This window comes from Antedon bifida, chromosome 5 (genome assembly GCF_963402885.1).
Source record: "Antedon bifida chromosome 5, ecAntBifi1.1, whole genome shotgun sequence".
Classification (NCBI taxonomy): Eukaryota; Metazoa; Echinodermata; class Crinoidea; order Comatulida; family Antedonidae; genus Antedon; species Antedon bifida.
Genome location: NC_136230.1, coordinates 7,896,453 through 7,922,203, shown reverse-complemented (window position 1 = coordinate 7,922,203; position 25,751 = coordinate 7,896,453). Strand labels below are relative to the sequence as shown.

General features: G+C 30.4%; 1 protein-coding gene across 1 annotated transcript in view; it reads left to right on the top strand.

Moving 5' to 3' along the window:
• Positions 1-25,751, top strand: part of LOC144843279 (protein unc-80 homolog) — an 85,201-nt gene that overhangs the window by 44,632 nt on the left and 14,818 nt on the right. The window contains exons 13-42 of the mRNA XM_078700074.1: positions 15-150; positions 347-628; positions 2,696-2,818; positions 2,933-3,046; positions 3,274-3,443; positions 3,877-4,089; positions 4,367-4,567; positions 4,835-4,973; positions 5,125-5,306; positions 5,519-5,653; positions 5,938-6,118; positions 7,892-8,053; positions 13,381-13,527; positions 13,852-13,952; positions 14,189-14,275; positions 14,512-14,664; positions 15,096-15,134; positions 15,558-15,617; positions 17,845-17,941; positions 18,470-18,669; positions 18,927-19,037; positions 19,163-19,207; positions 19,509-19,693; positions 20,396-20,474; positions 23,030-23,080; positions 23,212-23,292; positions 23,875-23,994; positions 24,873-24,989; positions 25,317-25,480; positions 25,578-25,751. Of these exons, the coding sequence (XP_078556200.1) occupies positions 15-150; positions 347-628; positions 2,696-2,818; positions 2,933-3,046; positions 3,274-3,443; positions 3,877-4,089; positions 4,367-4,567; positions 4,835-4,973; positions 5,125-5,306; positions 5,519-5,653; positions 5,938-6,118; positions 7,892-8,053; positions 13,381-13,527; positions 13,852-13,952; positions 14,189-14,275; positions 14,512-14,664; positions 15,096-15,134; positions 15,558-15,617; positions 17,845-17,941; positions 18,470-18,669; positions 18,927-19,037; positions 19,163-19,207; positions 19,509-19,693; positions 20,396-20,474; positions 23,030-23,080; positions 23,212-23,292; positions 23,875-23,994; positions 24,873-24,989; positions 25,317-25,480; positions 25,578-25,751 (4,049 nt within the window). The remainder of the gene's footprint in view (positions 1-14; positions 151-346; positions 629-2,695; positions 2,819-2,932; positions 3,047-3,273; positions 3,444-3,876; positions 4,090-4,366; positions 4,568-4,834; positions 4,974-5,124; positions 5,307-5,518; positions 5,654-5,937; positions 6,119-7,891; positions 8,054-13,380; positions 13,528-13,851; positions 13,953-14,188; positions 14,276-14,511; positions 14,665-15,095; positions 15,135-15,557; positions 15,618-17,844; positions 17,942-18,469; positions 18,670-18,926; positions 19,038-19,162; positions 19,208-19,508; positions 19,694-20,395; positions 20,475-23,029; positions 23,081-23,211; positions 23,293-23,874; positions 23,995-24,872; positions 24,990-25,316; positions 25,481-25,577) is intronic.

Genomic DNA, 25,751 nt, shown 5'->3' with positions numbered 1-25,751 from the left:
TTTGTAATTAATAGGCAATTGGCTCTAGGCTTGATGAGATTGAGAGAAAAGAAAGCGGTGCGGTGATCAGTGTTGTTGGTAGAATACGTATGGAAGCCGAACAAAAGAAATTACGAAAAGACGATGATGATGAGGATTTTCTCGACGAAGGTAAGGCCAAGCATGTTATCAAAAACTTTGCTACAGTGCTATTTAGTTGCTGAACATTTGCAGCCTCTCAAACAAAACTACAAAACTGTTAAAAGCATAAACGAAAAGATAGTCATTATCTTGGAAGTATTTTAATAGTGTTTATCGTTCTTTTTTCTAGCCATGTTTAATTTGTTTATTTAATTATCTTCTACAGCTACAGTTAATCCCCAAGGATCAGCTTGTCCACATTCCCTGAAAATGGTAGCTTGTCAGCTCCTTATGGAGATCTCGGCATTTTTTCGTGATACATACCAGTATTTGCCAAAAGTACGCAAGGCCAGTCGAGGTGGGTTCGGTGTTAATAATCGCAATAGCGAGTTTCTGGATGTTCCGCCTGTGTCTTATGGACAACGTAAAAATACCGGTTCCAGTGCAACACCCAGCCCCCCTGTGCACCCACCGCGCAGTTTAGTTCACCCGGTAGATAGCTTTACAGGTTCGTGCACTTTCGGACCCTTTTAAATTAATTAAGAATAAACATTTTAATTATACACAGGCCAGATGCCTGTTGCGTACAAAAATTATTCTATTATTATTAATTATTCTATAGGCAATTACCTATAATGATTACTTTTTATTAAATTAAAGATTTTAAGAAAAATTATTTTTTGCAAATTCATTAAAAAATATGATAAAAATGTATATAAAGACAAGCCAAAATTGTTATTATGTAATTATTTAATTGTTGAAGTCAAAAATTTATCTCCCAATTTTTTTATTTTAAGAATCTGAATTGTCACTTTTCTATACTAAAATTTGTAAAATTCTGAAAGTTTTATTTATTTTAGCTCCTTTTTTGGGTTAGTAGTTTTAATCTATTTTTGCATGTTTCTAACGTTTCACGCGATTATCTGTACTGTATCAGGCACATTCTGTAATACACATTTAATACATGTATCACATGTGGTGTCTGTATTCAGGGTAGAGCAAAATTACTAACATTTTATGATTATGGTTATAGTTATGCTTATGATACAGGCATCATATATGATACATATGTTACAATGTATATTAGAATTGTTACTGGAGAATTTATAGATATAGTACAAAGAATCGTCTAAATGTTTAATATAACAAATTCCACATTTAAATTAAATGTAGGAATCTTTTTTTAAAATTTGTATGTATTTTTTTTTTATTAATATTTAAAGATATATAATTTAACCCTTTTTTGTTTATTTATCAAGTGAAAAATATCACATTACAAGCAGAAAGTTTTACAATGAATATATTAAATGCCCAAATTATCAAATTGGAACAGAATATATGTATTATATCAAAATGATTGAACAAAATTAAGATTGTATAATATTTGGAAGCTTTATCTGTTGCTTGATTGTATCATTTCCCACAATTCCCCCTATCACTACACGTTCTGATGCCTGCTCGATCTTTGAATGTCATTACGGTAAATTTACATTTTTTATCTACATTAATTATGCATGCATCTATCTTTCCTCTTTTGACCAAAAACCTTTTTTTGCATTTTTCCCCATTGAATGGAAAATTGTTGCCAGCCAATTGCTAAGGCATGTTCATTGAGATTGAACGTTTTTAAAGTTTGCTCAAAGCAAAAACTTTGTTTTAAAATATTTGTCTATACAAATATTTGAGTGAATTTTTTTAAAACTTTTTTAATAGCCGTAATATTTGCCAATTAACATTAAATATTATAACATTGTTTACATTTTTGGAATTTATATTAATTGATTTATACTAATGTTTAGTAAATATTCTAACATTAAGCACATACTAAACTAATAGTAATGTAATCTCACAAAATTATTTATATATTTTGAAGTTATTAATTTTCTCACAATATCAACACGCTTTGCAGTTAGAATCCTATCCTTAAACACACACACTAACAACTGGAACCGATATGTGTCCTGAAAGCAATTTGATTGTTATTAACAAGTTTAAAATTCAAGATGATATTGTATTCACAGCTTTATATTTACAAAATGTATTTTACTTAAAACAGAAAGTTTTGTACAAACACTCAATACTGATAAACATTATACACAGTGTTCTGCTTATAAGCAAATCTTTGAAAAAGTAAGCCATGATAGGTAACAAATTTAAAAAGAGCCACAGACAATGAATCTGTGAACCTCAAATTTTCTAAATAAAGTTAATTAAAAAATATGCATTATATGAAGTTTAATTTTCACTTTTTCTTCCATGAGTATTTCATGTTGAACTGGTTAATTCAATTCATTTTACTGATTAATCAGAAATACTGAAAATTTAATGTTGTAAAAAGTGATTAGAGATACAATCAGACAGCCACATAATTAACAGGTCCATTCGAACATTAATGTCAAAACATGATTGAATTATATATAAATTACATATACATAGAAAGTTAAATCATTTACAGGTCTATTGAACACAGCAGACATCCCATTACATAAATAAGTTTTCCAAAATATAGACATAATAAATGTTCTTATATAATTGTTTGATATCCATGCATTAATTATCTGGCTGTCATATTCAGGCAGCGTTGTTGTTGACAAGAGAATCAGTTTTGCTGTGTCACCGTTACCAGATGAGAAGGATTCACCACATAGTAGCAACACAGAGCTTAATATATCTGATGATCCAAGCAGACGAGAAAAAGGTGATCATTTAATATGCACTGTAACAACAATATTTCAATTTATATTTCACAAATGCCATTCCCCACAAGACTTATTATATAATGATTAATATTCTTTTATATTTACATTAACAGTACGCAAACCAAGCACTAGTGGTGAGCCAATTTACCATAGAAAGAAGGGTGTCGCATCTCCACCAGTTCTAGCAGGATTGAGTCCAAGAATTAGACCAGAATCAATCATTTTTAGTAAGTAAAACAAACTACAATAGGCCTAAAGTTAACCCTATTATTAGGACACCAGATTAGGGGTTGGCCGTAGTGTTAAAACATATATTGGCCGTTCATATTTCACAGGATAGTTGACACTGAATAGGGGTGTCCAAAGGAGTTGTTCTACTGTATATATATTAAACAAAGGGAATATTTTGTTTATAATTATGTTTTTATTTTATTCGTTTTTGTTATTGATACAGAAAAGAATCGTAAAGTCAGTGCAATATCAGTCGATGACGATTCTTGCGAGACCAGCAGTGTATTCAGCGATCAGAGCCCACAAGATCAGGATACTCCAGATTATATACCGCCCCCAAACATTGAAGGGCTTGACGACATTGACTTCAGTAAAAATATGCCATGGATAAAGGTAATTCAAATGTTATCATTATCACCATTATGTTCATTGTTCATCATCATTTTCATCATCATCATCATCGTCTACTTTAATGTGCAGAACCTTGCACATGTGGACTAGATTCACATACATACAACTTTCTTAAGTATGTCCCTTTGTGTAACCAACCGTTGCCAATTTTTCTGTCCACAATGACAGGGAATGAGAGGAACAAGTGCACCAGTGTAACTCACCCACAGAAAGATTCATTGGGTTCTTTTAAAGTTAACACAAGTCAATGTGCACTTGACCTCCAGTTTTAACTCCTTTTTCCCAAAGTCTTTTTTACCACCAGGAGAGCCTGAACCTGTGTTGAGATTATGATTTGTGGCTACCGCTCGACCACTCAACTCGACTGTTCTTTCTCTATACATCTTTGTGATAATTGTGATATATACTTTTGAAGGTTGTAGTGGAAATTACTAGTAAAGCAAATTTCATCTGTAATCATCGACAATTTTGTCATCCAAACTGTTACGAACGGCAAAAGCGCAATTGTTATCGGTTGATGAAGGCCGTAAGGAGTATATACGGAGAGGAAAACCTTCTGAAATCTAAGAGTGAACGAGATAACACTGAAGAGTTATCCAAAAGATTTGACCAAAAATCAAAACGAAAGGTAAGTTGAAACTAATGTTGTATTTGCAGGTAATTTTAATTGGTTTAAGGTACAAATAATTTTCATTTTATGTGATAGTAAATTGTACTATTAAAAAGTTTTAATGCTCAATTAAAAAAATTCCAATTCTTAATTTTGAGTCGCACTGGCTGGGCAAACAGAACCTTTTTCAGGCATTATTAAGTTACCTTTAATTTTTTGGTACACATTATATTAAATAACTATTGAAATAAAAACTATTGTGTAGGCTTTAACACATTTCATATTTTTACCGTAGGGTTCAAATAACCACACCAACATGCTACGTGGCTTCAGTGAATCAAGAAGGGAGAGCAAAGAGTCTTTATTGGATAGACAGCCTAGTGTGTTTCACGCGAGTCGCGCAAATTCGTTCATCCATAACCCGCTGCTTTTTCCTCTTGAGCCTGAACGGCCACGAAAGGAAGACTCGCAAATAATGCAGTACCTTAAAACACAAGTATGGTTCTTTAGTTCTGTCACTAGTCTTCTTTCTAGTCAATTTTTTGTTATATTCATTTTCTGTTCCTTTACCAGGCTGACATGGGTATAGTCTATCTATAAACTTGTAATGACATTGTTTTCATGTGTTGGAAGTGGACATAGCTTGGTCATACTAATGCCCACATGGTTCACTTTACATGAAAATAACTTTTTATGTTTTATTACCCTCCATTATAACTTTATCTTAAAGAATTTGTTTTCAAAGAAATTCTTTATACTGTAGGCCCTATATCTCTGGCATACACCATTTGCATTACTTGCGAAGGCAGCACCTATTTTAACTGAGGACATCTTTCAAGATATTTTACCACTAGCATGGGAGTTATTGCTAGATACAAACCAAGAACTTGCTGGCGCATCAGGTGAGTACATGTTGAATCAAAGTCAAAAGCATGATAAAAATTCAAATGAATGTTTGCATCAGAAACTATGATCTCAATTCCATTTTTTGCAATACTCTAGTGGTTCGAATCCTGTTAAAATAAACTGCACAAATTGATTATTTTCTTCCAGCGGCAATTGTTCTGATGTGCTCAGCTAAGATACCAGATGCAACAATGAAGATGATAACCAATGAGATGGAACATGAAGATTCCGGACAGCGTGTTGATGCCATCCAGCGATTTGCAGTTCTTTGGCATTTCCGATACCAAGTCTGGCCAAGGATGGAAGACAAAGCATCATACATATTCCGGGTAACATATTTTTATTATGTGTCAAGACAATTTAGTGAGAGCCATCATTGTTTTTGGCATATAAGCACCAAACATTGATTTTTCTCTAAATATAAGGGAACATTACAGATACTTAAGTAGAAATACCGCTGCATTACCACCCACTCTTGGTAATACAAAATTTGTATTTCTTTCAAAGGCAGATCTTCAAAATAAAGAATTTTTAATTACAGGTTTCGCCACCTAGTATTGATTTTACTTTACCTTCACCTACTATTGGTATGGCAAATATACCAGTGATTGCACCACCCTGGATGCCAGAAAGTGGTTATAAGCTTGGGGATAAAGTCTCTACTGAAGAGGTCACGGTAAGAAATTTGAACTATCTTTGTGGAGAGTGTAAGGAATTATCAACTGAAATATGATGTAGCGTGCTTGGGTTACCACTATAAAAAATCTGGTAGAACACACTTTTGAAATACATATTATTGATGTGTGAGAGGACAAAGTAATAAAGCTTTTAATGAAATATGCACTGTCCCCTATAAAACATGAAAATAAATAAAAAATAAAGAGGAGTTAATTAATGTCACCACAGTAAATATTTTTCAACCACAAAAAAAAACCCACTGAAAATGTGTTTACTTCTTAGCGGTCCTTTACTTCGGTGGCTGTGTCACGGACAAACCAACGGCAAGAGCAGTTTAAAAGGACAATGCAGAGAGAAGCAGAACGCAAACGAAAATCTAGAGAAACATACCATCTGACGACTGCGGCTGTCCCTCAACAGGCTGCATATGAACCTTCCCATCATACATCATCTGACGATGAAGGTAGTTGATTTTATTATTATATTGATATTATTTTAAGAGAAGATTGTACTATTTGTGTGCATCACCTGCTTTGCCTTTTAGTCCAAAAACTTGGATACTAGGCCTACTTGCTTCTTGTAGTATAGCAGCATTGCTAAGCTTAACGCTCACTAATTATGCATCTGCGTTAACGCAAGTGATTGGACATTTGGACAAATTTGCTCTTTTGTGGGAGAGAATTGTCCGTGTTGTTAAAATTGCTTGTATTTTAGTGCATAATTGTAGCTACTGGGAATCGGCCTGAACATAAACATAATATGACCATATTCAATTAGATACTTATTGCTGTGTACACACGATTGTATCTAGAGGGTGTTTCCCACAACTAAATTGACAAATTTGAGAAGTTCTGTAGCCATTTAAAATGTGTGAATTAATATGTTGCACAGAAACTAAAAGTTCTTCTATCCAGTTCGGGCTTGGCCAAATGACTACAATCAATTCAGCCATGCTGGATGTGTACAGAAAAGCTATAAAATATAATCTAGATTGTTTGGAAGGTGGTTAAATAGCCCTATAGTCTGTCCCACATGTCCTCACAGTCTGTTTCTTCTGCTTTGCTGCTATATGTGCTTTATCTCTCTATTAACTATGCCATATTTCTGTTGCAAAAAATATCACCATGATAAATGTTTTAATAAACATTGTTTTTAATCAAAATAATTGGAAATATATAATGTCATTTCTTTAATGTAAATATGATATCAACTATGTTTGACAATTTAATTTGATTCATTTCCTTTTACAGCTTTTATTTCACTGTCCTATGAGTATATCGAACATTTCAATTTTTAGATTATTATTGACTAATATCTCTTTTTAACAATTTTATGCTTTTTACACTTTTTTCTTGAATTTAATATTCATTCAATTTTTAATAATCATTTTAAAAATGTTTTTTAAATTGTTGATGTGATGTTTGTTTACTTCTATAATCTGAATTTCTATTTTATAATTAAAATTATTAATATCTAAATTTACCAAGTAAACTATTTTGTCCTATATTTTTTGTTTATTATTGGTTGTTAACCTATGTCCCAGCCCTAAATCCTCATTTGCATATTTTCATTTTACATTGAATCTACCTGTAGGAATTACCATTTGAATTATATGCATGTGAGCCATTATTTCATAATTAAATTTGACATTTAATAATTATAATCATTTTCTAAATACTAATTTTTAAATAAACCAACGTAACTTTTGATTATGAAAAGTCATGGCCTTTGTGGAAAATATCCCAAAAAAATATTTTTCAACATAGAAAATTGTTATAAAATTCAACTAAAAAAAAAAAGTTGTTTCAAATATATTTAAGTTAGATTGTATTTTTATTACATGATATTTGTATTAATTAAATTAATTTTTATTATGACCAACCTCATCCATTCCCAATCCCGAAACTTTTTTTTTCAGATGAAAATTCATTCTTTATAATATTTTTTTATGAATGTTTTCAATAATTACTTACCAACTTAAAATGTCAAAGGTCATATGTATCAAATTTTAGCCTCACGCTTGACCTTGTTGTTTGCAGGAATGACATCACAAATAATATGCTAACGCAATCTTCCTCTTAATGATCTAACCCCTCTGTTTTTACTTAGTATACTTATTACTAGTACTGTATGTTCCATTTGCTTTTCCAATAATCGATATCACCCTTGATAAAAATAATTCTATGTATGTATGTGTGTTGCCATTTTTTGCATTTTGTTGATATCTGCTTTGTAGACGACACTATTCCGCTGTCAATGGCAATGTCGGCACGCCGTGTTTCCATAGCCCCACCCCCCAGCGCCAATAGCGTGAACCGTGCTCGAAGCATGTCGATAAGACGTGCATCTCTCTGGTCAGGTGGTACTGCAACAGGCAATAATTACACCAATACATCAGGTAGTTTCCGTCATATTATTACCATTTTCATCTCATTTTTTTGACAACAAAATTATTTAACATTAAATTAAAGATATTCCTACTCAGCATGCTTTGTCCCAGTGCATCATGGGATGGATTGTAGAGACTTGTATTCTTTCTGCATGAGAAAAAGAGCACCTAACCTTATTTATTGCATGTATTTTTAAATGTATAAACAAATTAAGTTGAAATGTAACTATTTTAAAATAGTTTATACAGAATAGTATAACAACATGTAATATAATCTCTTGCACACTAACATAACCAACTTAACACATATGGCCTACAATTATCCCCAATTTATTATTTTTAAATAAACGCCAAATACCACAAATTTCATGTGAAAGACATTTTTTTAGAATCCAATAATTTAAAAAATCATGATTTTATTTAATAGTGGATCATTTTGATTCATTTAAAAATGTAAAAAGTTACAAAAAAATGGTGCGCATGTTTTATTTACTTCCAAATTTTAACAAACTTCAATATCAATTGTAGATTTGATGAAACACCAAAAAGTTAACTTAAAGGTGTCATGTTTTCCTCTCCCAATGTTTTGTTTGATTCAAAATATTGTTATAAATTTAAATCATTATGATGAACAGAAAATCAAATATTTCATGCCACATCATTTTGGTCTATGAATAAATTAGTCGATAAATTATAAAATTAAATTAATAAACCAAATTATTCTACAATAATTGGTATTTAACTTTTCATCTGAACACAATTTTTTAAGAAAAGTTCACAAAAAGCATCTACACATTACAATGTTGTGATATAAGTTTACATATTTTTTTCCAAATTTTGTGCAGTCCAGTCGCAAAGCTATTCAAACTTTGAGTACAATACGTTTTGTTAGCATGTCCTATATGCAGTCAATGTTCTGTTAAACGCAATGGAAACGTCTCTATTTTCTACCTAAATGCAGCATAAAATTAGACGTAGTATTTTGATTCCAATAGTTGTCTTCTTTTTCTTTAGGCTGGCATGAAAAATGTAAAAAATAGATAATAATTTTATTTTAAAACTTATTTGTATTTTTTCTAATATTTTCAGTCAGTGTTCATTTTGCCATCGTTACAAGCATCATTTGCTGCAAAAACTTCAAATATTCTTTTTTGGTTATTAATTGTGATAATTTTAATTAAGTTTCATTTTGTTGTAACAATCATTCAAATTCATATTAATAACCTTTTATTTATTTATTTATTTTTTTTTTATTCATATCTTAACATTCATATTTCACATTCATATCTTAACTTATTTATATCTTAATATATTCATTTCACATTCATATCTTAACTTATTCATATCTTAACATTCATTTTACATTCATATTTTAACATATTCATATCTAAACATATTCATTTCACATTCATATCTTAACATATTCATATCTAAACATATTCATTTCACATTCATATCTTAACATATTCATATCTTAATATTCATTTCACATTCATATCTTAACGTATTCATATCTTAACATTCATTTCACATTCATATCTTAACGTATTCATATCTTAACATTCATTTCACATTCATATCTTAACGTATTCATATCTAAACATATTCATTTCACATTCAAGTCTTAACGTATTCATATCTTAATATTCATTTCACATTCATATCTTAACGTATTCATATCTTAATATTCATTTCACATTCATATCTTAACGTATTCATATCTTAATATTCATTTCACATTCATATCTTAACGTATTCATATCTAAACATATTCATTTCACATTCATATCTTAACGTATTCATATCTTAATATTCATTTCACATTCATATCTTAACGTATTCATATCTTAACGTATTCATATCTTAATATTCATTTCACATTCATATCTTAACGTATTCATATCTTGATATTCATTTCACATTCATATCTTAACGTATTCATATCTTAAAATATTCATTTCACATTCATATCTTAACGTATTCATATCTTATTATTCATTTCACATTCATATTTTAATTTATTCATATCTTAACATATTTATTTCACATTCATATCTTAACATATTCATATCATGATATTCATTTCACATTCATATTTTAACGTATTCATTTCACATTCATATCTTAACGTATTCATTTCACATTCATATCTTAACTTATTCATATCTCAACATATTCATTTCACATTCATATCTCAACATATTCATTTCACATTCATATCTTAATGTATTCATATCTCAACATATTCATTTCACATACATATCTCAACATATTCATTTCACATTCATATCTCAACATATTCATTTCACATTCATATCTCAACATATTCATTTCACATTCATATCTCAACATATTCATTTCACATTCATATCTTAACGTATTCATATTTTAACTTATTATTAATAAGTTAACATAACCTTTTTATTGATGGATCATGTTTATTCTTCTGCAGTTACTGCAGTAACTAAGTGACTTTCATTTAATCTTTAAACCTGTTTATGCAATTATTAGCAAGCTTTTTTTGTTTACATTGAAAGTAATTAAAATCATACATCATTACTGTAACAATGTAGTTACTGCAGTAACTGCAGTAAGATGTTACTAATAATTACTAATAATAATGCACACAAACAAACATTGAATATGTACATTTTATATTATAGAGATTATATGGCTTCATCATTAAAATAAACGTTATTATCTGGTCTATAGTTTAAACTGTTTGGTGACATGATGTGATGTCAACAATTACAAAGCATCGGAGAAATGTCTGGTGCTTCAAACCAGGTGACTTCCCATTGCTTCCATGGTTTCTTCTTACTCTAGAACTTGGCATAGTCACACCATGAATAGGACCATGGTCACACATCTATTGTAGTGTTGTGGTAGAGGAAACAATGAGAAACTATCACAACACAGATTAGTTTGTAAGCATACCCCCACAGATATTCTTTAAAGGTCCTTTTTATCAGCACACCATGGAGCAAGCAATCAAAATGGATGGCAAAACTTTCTTTTTCTTTTTATCTTTTATTCAATTTTTCACACTTAATAATAATACAAGTTATGTGAAACAATGATAACAGGTATCATAGTAATAAACAATAAGGTAATCAAACTAATTTAAAAACAAATATATAGAGATACTTGTACTTTAAAAAAAACAAAGAAGTGTGAAAGGAGGTTAAATAAGTAAGATACTTTAAGCTTGACCCCCATCACAGCTGGTGTGTAAAAATAAACAAGTAAATGATAAAATCCTTATTCAAAATATGTTTATACTCATATATTATATTATATTAAATTTATCAGTTAGAAAAAAGACATTTTAATAGTACATTGACATTTTGTTCAATATTGACATACCATACAAATAATCAAAATATAATTTCAAATGTTGAGACATTCACCGAAATAAATGATGACATATAAAACCTACATATCAATAAAAAAAATTTCCTGTATGTAAAACGTTGTTGCTGCATGAAATAAATCTCACCCTAATAGTTGAATTTTACCGCATATTTTAGCTGTTTGTGAAATACCTTTCCTATCTCTTGCATCACACTTGCTTGATTCGCAGCACATGCATGACTAGTAAATCCAAATCATTATTATATTTAATGTTTTTTAATTTCAGGAATAGATGACTTCTTCTATTTTTTAATACTAATAAATTATATTCTTTTTATTTTATGGTAGAATGTTTTTTTAATTATATCGTCTCTGTATTTTACTATTAAATTATTGATTATTATAGTTCCAAACATTTTGTTTAATGCACAATTGTTGTTAATTTCCTAGTAGTTTTGGTTTTTTTAGAACTTTTTTCACTGTTTTTGTTGCAAATTTATGAAAAATAATAGTCTTGTTTAGCACTCATTTCAAACCATATTTTTCTAATTTCTATAATAAATTAATAATATAATTGTATTTCTATTTACGAGCAATAATATGAGACATAATATATATAGATTTCCCTCAAATGAAAGATGTAATTTTGTGATTTTAGTGGTTTTTGCCGATTGTTCAAAATAACTGACTGACTGAATTATCATTATAAGTTCAGTGTAAACACGCTAGAAACCTTTGGTAACTTAACTTATCTACATAAAGAGCACGTTGTAAAACTAATCAGGTCAGAGCATTGAAAATACCAATGCACATTTATACTCTGGAAAACATCACACATATTACTACTTGGGTAGACACAATTTGCATTTTATACTGGCTTGGTTATTTTACTAAAAACTCTTATTAAATTAAACAGAAAGTTACCCATGTTAATATAAAACCTATTACATTGAGGTACTCCTCATGAGGCAACCTGTAGTACCTTAACATGTTCCCAAGTTCTAACTAATTATTTAATAATAATTAGTTGAATTAGTAAATCATTAATAATTGACCACTAACTGTGCCATATAAAATGAAAAATTAATCTTTAATTTGAGGGAGAACCGTCTTTGAATTTCTACAAATCATAATAAATAATGATAAAATAAATTTAAAAACATATGTAAGGATTCCAATTATTATGGTACTATTTGTACTTTTTAAATTTAAATACCAAAAATATTTATGGAGAAAAAAAAGAAACAAATGCATGCATACATTATTTAATAATAATTAGTAAATTAGTAAGTCATTATTAATTGACAACTAACTGTGCCATATAAAATAAAAAATTAATCTTTAATTTGAGGGAGAACCGTCTGTGAATTTCTACAAATCATAATAAATAATGATAAAATAAATTTAAAAACATATGTAAGGATTCCAATTATTATGGTACTATTTGTACTTTTTAAATTTAAATACCAAAAATATTTATGGAGAAAAAAAAGAAACAAATGCATGCATACATTATTTAATAATAATTAGTAAATTAGTAAGTCATTATTAATTGACAACTAACTGTGCCATATAAAATAAAAAATTAATCTTTAATTTGAGGGAGAACCGTCTGTGAATTTCTACTAATCACAATAAATAATGATAATATCAAATTAAAAACATATGGAAGGATTTCAATTATTATGGTACTATTTGTACTTTTTAAATTATTTTTCCCATTAAATTTAGATACCAAAATATGTATGAAGAAAAAAAAGAAACAAATGTGTGAAACGAACATAATACATTTGTAATATTAAATCAATTATATTAAGTCAAGTTTATTAATAATTGAAATAGTTAACTAAAATATTTTATATTTAATTTTTCTGTAAAGTATTAATAATAATTATGTTTTAATCGGTAGTGCTACATTGTGAGAAATAGTGTAAAATAATAGATAAAAGTTAATGGAAAAGTTGCCATAAATATTTCTTCAGCAGGTGATGATGATGCTGTTTTCCCAGAGCGTTTCCATCACAACCAGCCAACTTTCCAACTGTTCTTCCCATCATGCATCTGTAGTACACTGGTGCACCTGATCCGACTGCTTGATGATGGGGAAGTAAATGCAGAAGGAATAGCAGGTTAGGATATTCAATGATAACATTCATAAATAGTTGAATTTATCAATACATGTTTACAGAGTATATATATAGATATGCATGCCAAACTGCTAGGTTTAATATTGAGCCACCAGTATGATTGGTAAGGTTTCAACATGACCACTCTTTTGTTTGCGATTTTCCAGAAGTGAACCAAGCCAAACAACCTATTTGTCTTTTGTCTTGGGATGACCAATCGCCTAGATTGTCCTACATTATTGTCCAACTTTACAGCAGGTTGTGTGTTTTTTTTTTACTTTGAAATCATTGTTGTGCCTTAACTCTGCATTTTTTTTTCCACTGTAGTTGGTGAAGTAGCAGGGAAAGTGCTATGGTCATGTTTGGTAGAAGAACCAGCTCTTATTTTAAGATACATTCTGGAAAAGATTACCATACGAGAGAAACAGGTTTGTGTGGAATAAGGCCACTCTTGGTTGTTAAGCCCATCAAATTATGGAAAAAAGTCTTTCAAAATGATTTAGTTAGGTGTAGGCCAAGTCTCTTTCAGTGCTAATCAAACTTCCAAACAATTTATTATATCTGATTGTGTTAATTACATAACAGAATAAATTTACCAACATAGATTTGAACTTCTCTGTGGCATTTATGGAAGTTAATGTTAAAATGTTATTTTCATTTTCAGGAGGAGATAATCTTACTACTAAAGAAGTTACTAACTCACGTTGGTGAACTGCCACCACAAACGGCACACACTTTATTCAATTACTTGGTATATTAAATCTCATTATATTTGTAATAGTTATCACATTTTTATTATCAATTTAGCCATAATTCATCACTATCCTTCTCAAAGGTGGTCGATCCACCTCACAAGAAAAATAAAAAATCCTTGTATCTGAAAGAACAGTACTGAGTACTTTATCCATCTTTTCAACTCAACATTTTTAGGTTGTCTTCTACCTCTCTGACTTCACTAAAATAATCCCATATGTTTTTATGTTACAGCTAGGATTTCTGATGTACACTTGCCGAACTCCTCACTCGGGTGCCAGTGAGGCAATTGCAAATGCGCTATCCATCATCTGGAGAATCATTCCATATGTTGTAGGGGTAACTTTCAAAGACTTGAAGCAAACACTCAAAAAAGAGCAGTGTGATGTAAGTTTTCTTTTATCTGGTTTATCTAGATTGTTAGAAATAACCTCTTGTAAGCCCACAATAAACAGTCTATATGATATTGGGAAATTATATCCAGTTGGGGGTGGAGGGTCGTTCATAACATGGCATGACAGGGCCGTAGCCACCAGTAAGGTTTCAACCTGACCACTTTTTCACAGAAGCCTTTGAGTGACAACCTAGTGGCTTGAACAGAAATTGTTCCCTTTTTTTGCGAAAACCCCCAGACCACTTTATTTCTCATGGCTACCACTGCATGTGTATATCATGGATTCTTATAGCCTATTGTTGTATGAAGTGTAATATTAAAAATGAAAAAAAATATATATATGAAGATATGAACTCCTCATCATACTTTGATATTTCAAATGTATATTTACCATGCTAAATTTGTTTATTTTTTGTTTCTTTAGCCAACTGTCCTAATCAGTGCGAATGTGCCGTATGCTAAGGTGAATTTCTTTTCTATCATAAATTAATACAGTCAACTTGCCCCACTAAGACTACCAAAAACGCTCTCAAAACAGAATGTTCATGTGATCTAAATTATGCTATTCATTTCCTACTTTGAAATTTGAAAAACTAAATTTTTTGGAAGACCATAAATTTGGGCCAGACTCTCTTGGTGTTTTGTAGTTGTCTGTATATCATATTATACAGTAATCTATAGTTCTAATAAATTGTGGGTAACAAGACTTTGAAATCACAAGATGGATTGGAATACATGCAACACAGACTGTAGAGGAATAATGACCAAACTTGTTTCAATTGTAAACAGGAAATTCATGTTTTTTTTCTACTATGTCTGTACATTTAAAGTATATTACGAAAATTGCAAAACTGCAGTGATTAATTTTCTCATTTGTTTTTTACAGAAAGTAATTATCCACGGGCCTGATGAATCTGATATTCCAACCCAATTACCAGTCAATGAGGTAAGTTTGCTCTTTCACTACAAATGCCAACCATTTCTGATTAGAGGAGCAAGCAGATAAGACTGCTAATAATATACAAGAAGATAACACTGCCAACTTGTAGTCTTTGTATATGTATTTACTCAGAAATCAATTTCAGGATTTGACACAATATGCTTGTTAATGTTTGGTTTGGTTCACCCCAAACGAAATCTATTCCATATTTTAATTAAACTTTATAGAAAAATTATACATTTAAATAATATAGATTCCCTTTGCTCTCCTGTGAGCAGAGAAAGTGTCTACTATGACTGTCTCAAATTAGAGGTGTATAGATCTATTGGTGGCATAACATCTTTAGTCCACAATAATAATAATGTAATTTTATGGTCTTTGGTTTAAGTGTATGAGAACAATATGTTAAGTTTTCATTATTATTTTATACATTTATGGTTTAAAAATTATATTTTTAACATTTTTTATTATTGACTGATTAAATTCTACTAAAGAGACAACGACGAAGATTTCGCAAGGTGTTCAAGTGGCGATTGAAGCCCGCGTTTGAAGCAGCCAATCAGGTTCAAGCAGAAAACAAAACTAACAAAATACATCATCAATATTCATTGCTGTTAATATTTATTATAAAATAGTGATAACTGCTGATTAAAAATGCTTATTAATACCTATTAATAATTTAGTAAGAAATTACAAATAATACTTTTTTCTTTGCAACAAAAAGAAATATTTGCAGAACTTTTCCCAACCAATCAGGTTTCATTTGCATCATCTTGAGGTATAATCTTTGATTTTGAAATTTCAATTAATTTTAATTATTTTGCTTGCCAAAAAGAAATGCTATTGTTATTGTAAATTTTAACACTACATGACATGATCAATTTTTTTAAATAGTTTAAATATTGTAATTACTAAAACGGTTTATGAAAATTCTTTCTTTAAAATCGTATTGTATAATTCTTATCTCTTAATTTTAGTTGAATTTTATTATTAAATTTACTGTATGTATGCTCACAATATTATATTGTAAAATTATTAAAACCACATAAAGATATTACAGATCATGACAAAAGGAAAAATTGAGAGTAATTTATTTTCAAATATAAAAATATGGGCTATAGTTATTTACCCGAGTAAGTTGTTACCTAAACACTGAATTTAACACTAATTGGCCCAAGCTTATGTCATACTAATTAAATTTTCAATGTTTTTTTTTATATTTTATATAACACATAACATTTAAAAAAAAGAACAAATAATATATTATAATAATGAATATTGATTGAATTTAATAAATATATACAATTTTATATATACATACAGTCATAAACTATGCTTTACATGTTCTGCGGTGAAGTTGTTTTAATTACGTAACTGTGATTCAATTATGGAAAATGTGTTTTCTTTTTATTTTTATCACAAATATGAGAAAAGTTCATGCAGGTTTGCCAGAATTTAGAACTCTGGTATTCAATGGCAAAAATGGTTTTATATCACACTCATGGCTACTGCACATTACAGCTAGGCTGTACAGTATTATAAATTGCTTTGGGTACAATGACAAATTTCATTTCAAACTGTCAATTTCGTTGATTGAATTCATGGTCTTATCATTCTTCTGAAATTGAATTCTCCACAATTTTGGTTTGTTTCTTAGTAGCCACATGTTATATGTCATTTTAAAAGTTGAATACCAGGGTTTTAGAGCTTATTACATTTCATTGCTTTTTATCAACAGTACAAGGATGGATAGTGGCTTCACACATGCTCTCTCTTGGTCATTGTATTTAATCATTTCATTTTATAGAAGGTTTGCAGAACGCCCTCATTTGCAGATTTTGATTTCCTGGAGAAAAGAAAACTGTGAAAGTGGTTGTTTTTCTGGGGATATTTCTCTTGGGAGTATTTGCTTAGATTATTTTGAAAATTAACTTAAGCAAAACAAAGTTAAGATTACTTTTTTTGCTAAGGACATTTGATAATCTAACCCTTGTTTGTATCCACAGCCACACAGTTTTTTATTCTCCTGTGGAATCAATAATTTTTCAGAGATAATAAAATATAATGGAATATGTTCATTGCTTTCAGTTTGGAATGCAGTTTTCTAATATAATTTTTGTGAGTTTGCATTGAAGTGAAACATCAATGCTAATAAACATTTTATTTTGCTTCACCATTTCATGAAGTTGCACCATTGTGCCAGTTCTGTAATTGTATTATTCTATTTGCTTAGGACATGCAATTTCATCAGATTTTGGAAGACTGTCTTGAATTTTATCACATCTCTCCGGATCAGCAGTCCTGCCATTTTCTTGTTGATAAGAAGACAAGTGAGTTTTAAATATAGATATCATTTTTTAAAGATATGTGAATGCAAGATACCCTGACTCGAGGAGACAATCTGGGCTTAAAAGTATTCTTGAAGTTTGCTTTTTCCCATTTTTTACAGGTTATGTGTATACTAAAATTGAAACTTATATAGGAACTTATAAAGCTTACACCAAATTCAAATTTAGTAATGACACTGTGGCTCCTTAATTTAAATCCTGTTAGCTCCAGGAATTTTCTGACCGTCCAAGTGCCACTACCTAAAGGTTCATATAAGATCCTGTAATTCATGCTGTTGGAAAAACAAACAATATAGAAATGATGTCAAAGAACTGCCAATCTGGTATCCACCAGTACGGTTGGTAAAGTTTCAACCTGACCACTTTTTGACAGAAGCTTGCGTGTGGCCTGCACAGTTTGTTTCCATTTCTTGCGACAACCGCACCACTTTCTTTCTTGTGGCTGCATCACAGACATGAGATTAAAGTCCTACAGCATAGGAAACATTTTATTTACTTTTTATTACTTAGATCAAATGCTAGCTATGCGGTCATACGTACGCGACTTCTACATGTACAAACGAATGCAGAGTCCTGAACTTAAGCTGCAGTATTTCAGTCGCCAGTCTGGTATACAACAACTACAGAGGCAAGCATTTACAAATAAGCTAGCAGAAATCGGAAGAGTTTCATTTACATTGTCAACGTTACGTCACACAAATCCAAGTCAGGTTAGTTCTTTCTGTTCTGATGCCATGAGTGTACTGAATATCTGATTGGTTTATTTTGTATCACAATTTGTACTGCAATTCATGGTAGCAGTTCTATTAAATGGTTCTTGAGCTTTTTGTAAGTCAAAAATTTTATGCAACACAAGACTTTTCAAGACATTTTCTTCTAATGCTGACAGCCCCTGGAAAATGTTTTCAACAATCACTTTTTTTTTCTATGCGAGCTCATTGTCAGTATACAATTTGTTGCTTTTTAGATGCCAGTTCATATAGCATTCCTTCATGGTGAACTGATGAGGTTACCATCATTCCCTCGTAAAGCATTGGATGCGGAGTTTGATCTTTATAGAAGTCCAGCTCTTGGAAAGGTAATCAATATATTTGTGTTGATATAGAACATGTGTAATATATTCAAATCTCTAACCCACTTTGTTTGTCCGTGCAGAAGATACGATTATATATAGATTTCATAAATAAAAACATTTTTTTCTAGGAATTGTTTGGATTAGATGTCATTCATAAACTCCAATGGGTTAAGGTAAGAGCTGCAGAATAAAAATGTTTTTCTGACTTTTTTAAACAAAAATCTCTGCACCAACAAGTTTTGAAAACTACTTCTTCTAATTAGACTATTCATTTATTCAAGATGGAAAGTTGGCTTTTATAAGATACACAAGTAAAACAAGGATCTTAACAATAATGTTATTATGATGGGCTAATTAATTATGAAATATTACATGGCTGTGGTGGGCCTATTGTATTTCTAAATTAACATGAATTGTACCAATTTAAATTTAACAAGTAAATGCTATTACCGTAATAATTCATTTTTGTTTTAGTTGATTTCAACTATGTTCAGCAACATGTCTCCAGATTTTGCATGGGGAGCTGACATGCAGCTTTTCCTAAACGTCATTAATGGTGCTCTATTACTGCATTGCGAGGACATGTCCTTATTGCGGGTTTGCCTTGCTACATATATTAATATAGCAAAGCATTTTAAACAGATTTTTGCTACCAAGGGGTAAGATTTACTTTCCAGTATTTTAAATTTTTAATTTATTTGATTTGTGTACTGTATTTAGAATTTGCACATTATCATATGCAAATTCTGTAATACAGTGTCGCATATTTATTGCATGTAATACCTGTACCCATAAACTTATCCTAAGTTAACATACTACAGATGTGATACATACTTGACACTGTATTACATAATTTTCCTATGATACTGGACACGCAATATGTGGAGATACGATACAGAGATAAGGGCGCTAAATTGTTGAACTTTGTATACCAATATATTTAGATGGTAAAGAACATGATCTCAATTTATAAATTTCTTTGTAAACCAATATTATTTATACATTACAGATTTTATATTTAACATTTCTGATCAATTTAACAGATTTCTTGATTCAAAGATTTATTGATTTTCAATGATTGATTTTGAGAGTTTGGAGGAGTTTGTTGGTGTATGAAAGAAATTCCGTAGTAGGGGTTTATTGGTTTCACCTAAGGGATCATCAACGTATACTAACTGCAATAACTACAAGTTTTACTGTTTAACAATTTCCATTATTTAGTCATATACACCGTGACTACCTCATAATTGTCATTGAATAAAATCATACATTATTACAGTACAAATTGTAGTTATTGTAGTAGAATAATTTTGAACATGTTCCCTACACAAAATGATTTTAATGAGGATGATCAATTTCAGATACCAAAGCACAATGCCTACAATTATGCGGATCTACTCTGCTTATAACTGTAACCCCATGGTAACCAGTGCCATTGAGGTAGATTAACCTGTTTCTTCCACTAGCATTTTACAAATTACAGCCACCTGTATTCAAATTAGCTTGCTTCTGTCATTCACCTTTCTTTACTTTGACACATACTAATTAGAGAGGTACACATTTAGTGCACAGATAGAACTAATGTTTAACCATATTTAATCACATGACTTATGCACTGAGTTTAATTTTCTAATTTTTAAAAATTTTAGTCCAAATTAAAATTAATGAAACATTTGAAAAGGTTTCAATGTGAATTATTTTTTTTTTTTTTGAGAAAATGTATGCAAATATTCATATGTTCATCATATGTAATGTTTTTATGAATTCGAAACTACTATACAATAACATGGTAGATAGAATATAAACTTTATGCTTTGTTTTTATACTCTACTTAATTGTAACACAATTATATGCAAATGATGTTCAGACACCTAATTTCTATGCAAATAATGTGTTACACCAAAGTGCTAATGATTTAAATAAAATAAATAAATAATACATATAACCAAGCTGGATGAATGAGGTTAGACTAAATTATTACTACGCAAATGATGTGTTGCATCTAATTAATATGCAAAGGTAAAGAAAGTGTTAATAAATGAGTTATTAATAAATTCTTCCACTCATTAAGTAAGTCATGTGGTTTACCCTGCATTGCTGCGATTGGTTAAAGGTGGTTTGAATGATTATTACTCTTGTGCGCCCAATCAGAATCATTGCATCTGTTCATGCTTCTTCCATCATTTTCAGATTGTGATTTTCATCCCATGTCATTTCATCTTTCATTTTAAGATTCTTGGTTATTTCAACTTATAAAACAGGTTCAATTTGGTCTATGCAGTCTGTCAAGTGTCACATTGTCTAAAAACTGATTCGATAGGAGAGACTTTGTGCCAGTAAATGTTAAATAATTATATGTATTATCACATTTAAATTAATTAAGAACAGATGTATAATTCAAAAGCATCACAGTGGAAGATCCATTTGTATTAAACAACTAATAGTGTCATCATCTAAGTTGATTAGAGCAGAGGGGGGGGGGGGGTGTATTTTACCTCCCTGATTAGAGAAGACATGTTCTCATTTTTCAGTACCTGTACTTGAAATATTACAACAACAAACAAACAATCAATCTTGTTTGTATGCCATGAGAATAACATTTTGTTAGAACACGTAATAAAATATGGAAAAATGGAGCCGTGTAAATGCCGTCCAGTTTTTGGATACCCAGGGGTAGTAAATGAAAAAATAATTTACCTTTTTATTCAATTTCAAAACCACAACAATCCTAGTCAGTTGATCTTGTTTTGAAATGGATGTGTATTTATTTACAAGATGAACATTTTGTTGACAATATACCACGCGACAATGTAGTTGTTAAAATGTCGTGCTCATATTTTTCTGTTAAGCTTGGTTCCCACTAGGACACAACACAAGAACATAAGCGCAACACAAGTGAGTTGATCAATCACAAGTGACAGTTTTGATGGTCCATCACGTCAATATTGGTCAATTTACTTACAGTGCGGTTACGACCTTTCATTGCGTCCAAGTAGGAACCAAGCATAGGCTCAACAGCTATTTAGTGTGGCACTTAAGGAAAACAAAATATCGCTATCATTTAGTTAAGTATAGACTTAACAAGTTACACATTAGAGGTTACAAGAAATTGACATAGATGCGCATTTGTTTTATTTCTCATACACAGATATCATCTACTACTACCCACCTTGTTTCGCGCTCATTCTTTATACTACACAAGCTCTGTTACACGTTGCGCCATTGAGGTATCATTGCATGCTTCATTGCATTTTGTCGTCGTCTGCTAATTGTTTAACATAATGTATTGTATAGTATTATGTACTGTATAATTGGAGACAAAGATAAAGCTTACACAAGTTTTATATAGTACATTTTTTGCTAAATTAGAATAATTGTACTTATTATTGTATAAATTTAATTAATTTAATTTTAACATTGGGAAATCAGGACAGGACTTGAAAGAAAATGTTATTTTAATAGAGCACTGATATTTTAGTACACACTTTTTGTCCACTTTGTAATATGTAATATTTAGCTTAATAATTGTTAGATTTTTTGTTAAAATGTTAAATATAATGTTATCCAGCCATCTTTATTATCAATGAAGATTAGAAGGTTTATATCGATCTTAGACTGTGTCTATAGAATTCATGATAGTTTATAATAATTGTTTTTATGTGATTAAGAATATTTCTTTAGATTAGCTGCATCAAGCATGAAGCAATTATAGTATATGTGACCTTCTTCATTTTCTATCGCATGCTTTGTTCATACTTTGTACTATTGGTAGACTAGTAGATTCTTTTAAATTTGTATTGCCCATGCTACCCGATTGGAACTAGACTAAACTTTTTTTTTTTTTGACTTAAAAATAAACTTTAATATTAATTACTAGTTTATATTCGTACACATTTGTAAAATGATACATTTTTCAGAATATCTTCAATTCTTTAAACACTGGAAACACACATTTTGATTTATGTAACATTAAATTTTATTGATTTTTGTTTTAGTATACTTGTAAACAGTTCTACAAACTACACATGAAACCTTTTATACTCCAGGTATGTTGATTGAAATCCTTTTAATCCTTCTGGTATGTTAACCAGACAAAATTATGAGTAGATTTGAACAGATAATATAGTTTTTGGATTTGTAGTTTTTGAAAATCTAACTTTGCTGTCTTTTTTTCTAGATGTTTGGAAGTGCTGCTCCCTTACTGATTGTGGAGAAACCAAATTGTCACACACAAATGGCACCAGTGCCTCCAGGAAAGGTAGACAGAAACTGTCATAGCTAAATTTAGAATGTTTGCATACACCATCTATACTATGTGATAATGCTATGTACCTATTTATTAAAGTTGCGGCCATCTTGGATGACATCATAAATATGCAAATTAGTTATAATTGATATTTTTCGTCTTTTTGCATCAATATTGACACTTTGTAAAAGGTTGAACAAAAAATATTAAGATTTCTGGATTTTTTAACTACAAGTAGACTGTGGCCTTAAGTCGGTCTTAACAAAGATGTATATAGCCATTCAATCAATCAGACCATCGAATGTCTCTAGCCAATTTGCTGGGATGCCAATCCTCACAAAAATGAGAAATCTCTTGTACTAACGTGATTTACCTTTGCTAGACATCGTGCTGAAATTGATATTTTTAGAAATGCATTTTATCATTAAAAAAAATGTGTTTGTTACTCATTTTACCTACGTCATGTCAAACGGTGAATCCATGTCTGTGAAGTTTGTCTATTGTATACCAACATATTGGTGTTTATCCATTAGTTTCAGTTAAATTTCTGGTTGACCATTCATATAACTTGGGGCATTTGTATTTTGTTGACAGGTATCTGCTCGATGTTTGTTTAAACTGTTGCTGTCACTTGAAGGCCATTGTGAGGAACCTCTAGATGGAATTTTAGACATCATGGAACTTGTTACCGGAGAAAAACCGCTAAAAACATTGGTTTGTTCAATTATACTTTCTATATATAAGATGGGCTTATGTCAACATAGATATTTTAAGTTCTTTGGGGTGGTGTAAACTTAGTGGGAAGAACAATTACTAAATGATCATGCTCCTTGTTACTTATCAAAACAAATTTATTTTTTAATGATTGCTTGCACTCATATTGTACACTTAGAGTAGAGAGTAGAGTAATAATAGACTTATTGAACCATCATGGAAAAATACACAAAAGAACGTTTGTATATCGATCAACTAAATTATGGAACAAACTTTCAAATGACACAAAAACAAACTATAAATCTATGACACTTTCAACTTTTAAAAATTCAATACAAAATATTATTGATTAAGTATTAAGTATCTTTTACCTTGAATTCCTTCCATTTTTTTTATATATACTGTATGTTTTGTAGATAGTTACCTTTTTGTAAATGTGTGTGTACTAATGTAAATTACTTTACTGTTAGTTATCTTTGAATTATTTTTATTATATTGTTAATGTTTCTCTACCTCTCTACCACCTTGGAAATCAATGCTTTAGCACTGAAAGTGTCATTCAGTATAAAGACACAATAAATAAATCAACAAAGATTTCAACTTAACTCACCATACACTGAATAAATAACACACAGTTATTTAAAATATAAACCGAAAAGGTCATTAAACCACTCACACATTGGCTCCTTTATGTTCTGATCAGTTCTGTTGCTTAAAGGTTGACAAGAGTGCTATTGCAAACTAGTTCCTTTCAGATAAGGTGAGTTGCATTCAGTTCCATGTCGACATTAACCTACATCATATAGGGGTCACAAACTTGTGTAAAAAGTTTCTGGGATTTATTAAGTACCCGGTTTTACTTTTTGTTTGTTTTTTAGGATTTTATCTACAGTGGTAATGATCAGTCCAATGAATTCTCAATCTTAGAAGCTATCAGACTTTGTGTTGTCGTGGTAGCGTACTCACCAGAGACTAGCAGAAGTGCTCAGATGCTGGTAAGTATATGCTGGTACTTCTTGCAACTTCAAGTAAAGTTACCATCAGTTGATTAACATTATTGTTCTACTGTAAGAGCTCGAGCTTAATATTGAATTCATTCAACTTTCTTTCTATTTCAATAGTTCATCATGACTTATCACATTCCATGCTTAAAACTTTGTCACTTATGTTCTTCCTATCATTATTTTATTCTATGTCGTCCTATTACCTATCTGAATCTCATTCATATATGAAGATTTTTCTGACGTAAAAATATAGCGGCTCTACCTAAGCTTTTGTGAATAACAGTTGATTGAATCTTTAAACTGTGTTTTTTTCTTCAGAGTGTGTTAGATGCAATTATACCACTATACCTTGAACACATCCAGTCACAGACTGTCCCGTATGATAACCCAACAGCGCAATCTGCTAGAGCAGAGGCAAAGGTCATCAAAGAGATGGCTGTCTGTGTGAGGGCGCTTATAGTTGGTGCTGAGGCAATCTCAAGGTTTGTTGAAATATATTAGTATGAATTTTAGTTTTGATTTATTTTTAGATCTGCATATAATAAATGTGAATACTTTTAACTGAAATCTTTTTAACAGAGGCACAAATGGCCCAAGCAGGAAGACAGATTCTTTAAACACAGCAGCTAGTTTCAAGAGTTCTTCTCATTCTCGATCGACTTCGTTGCGAAAACAGTCCAAGAAGTTGGTGATGATCCCTCAAAGTGTCGGTCAAGCAGTGGAGGAAGAGTTACGTGAAGATTTTAAAATTAG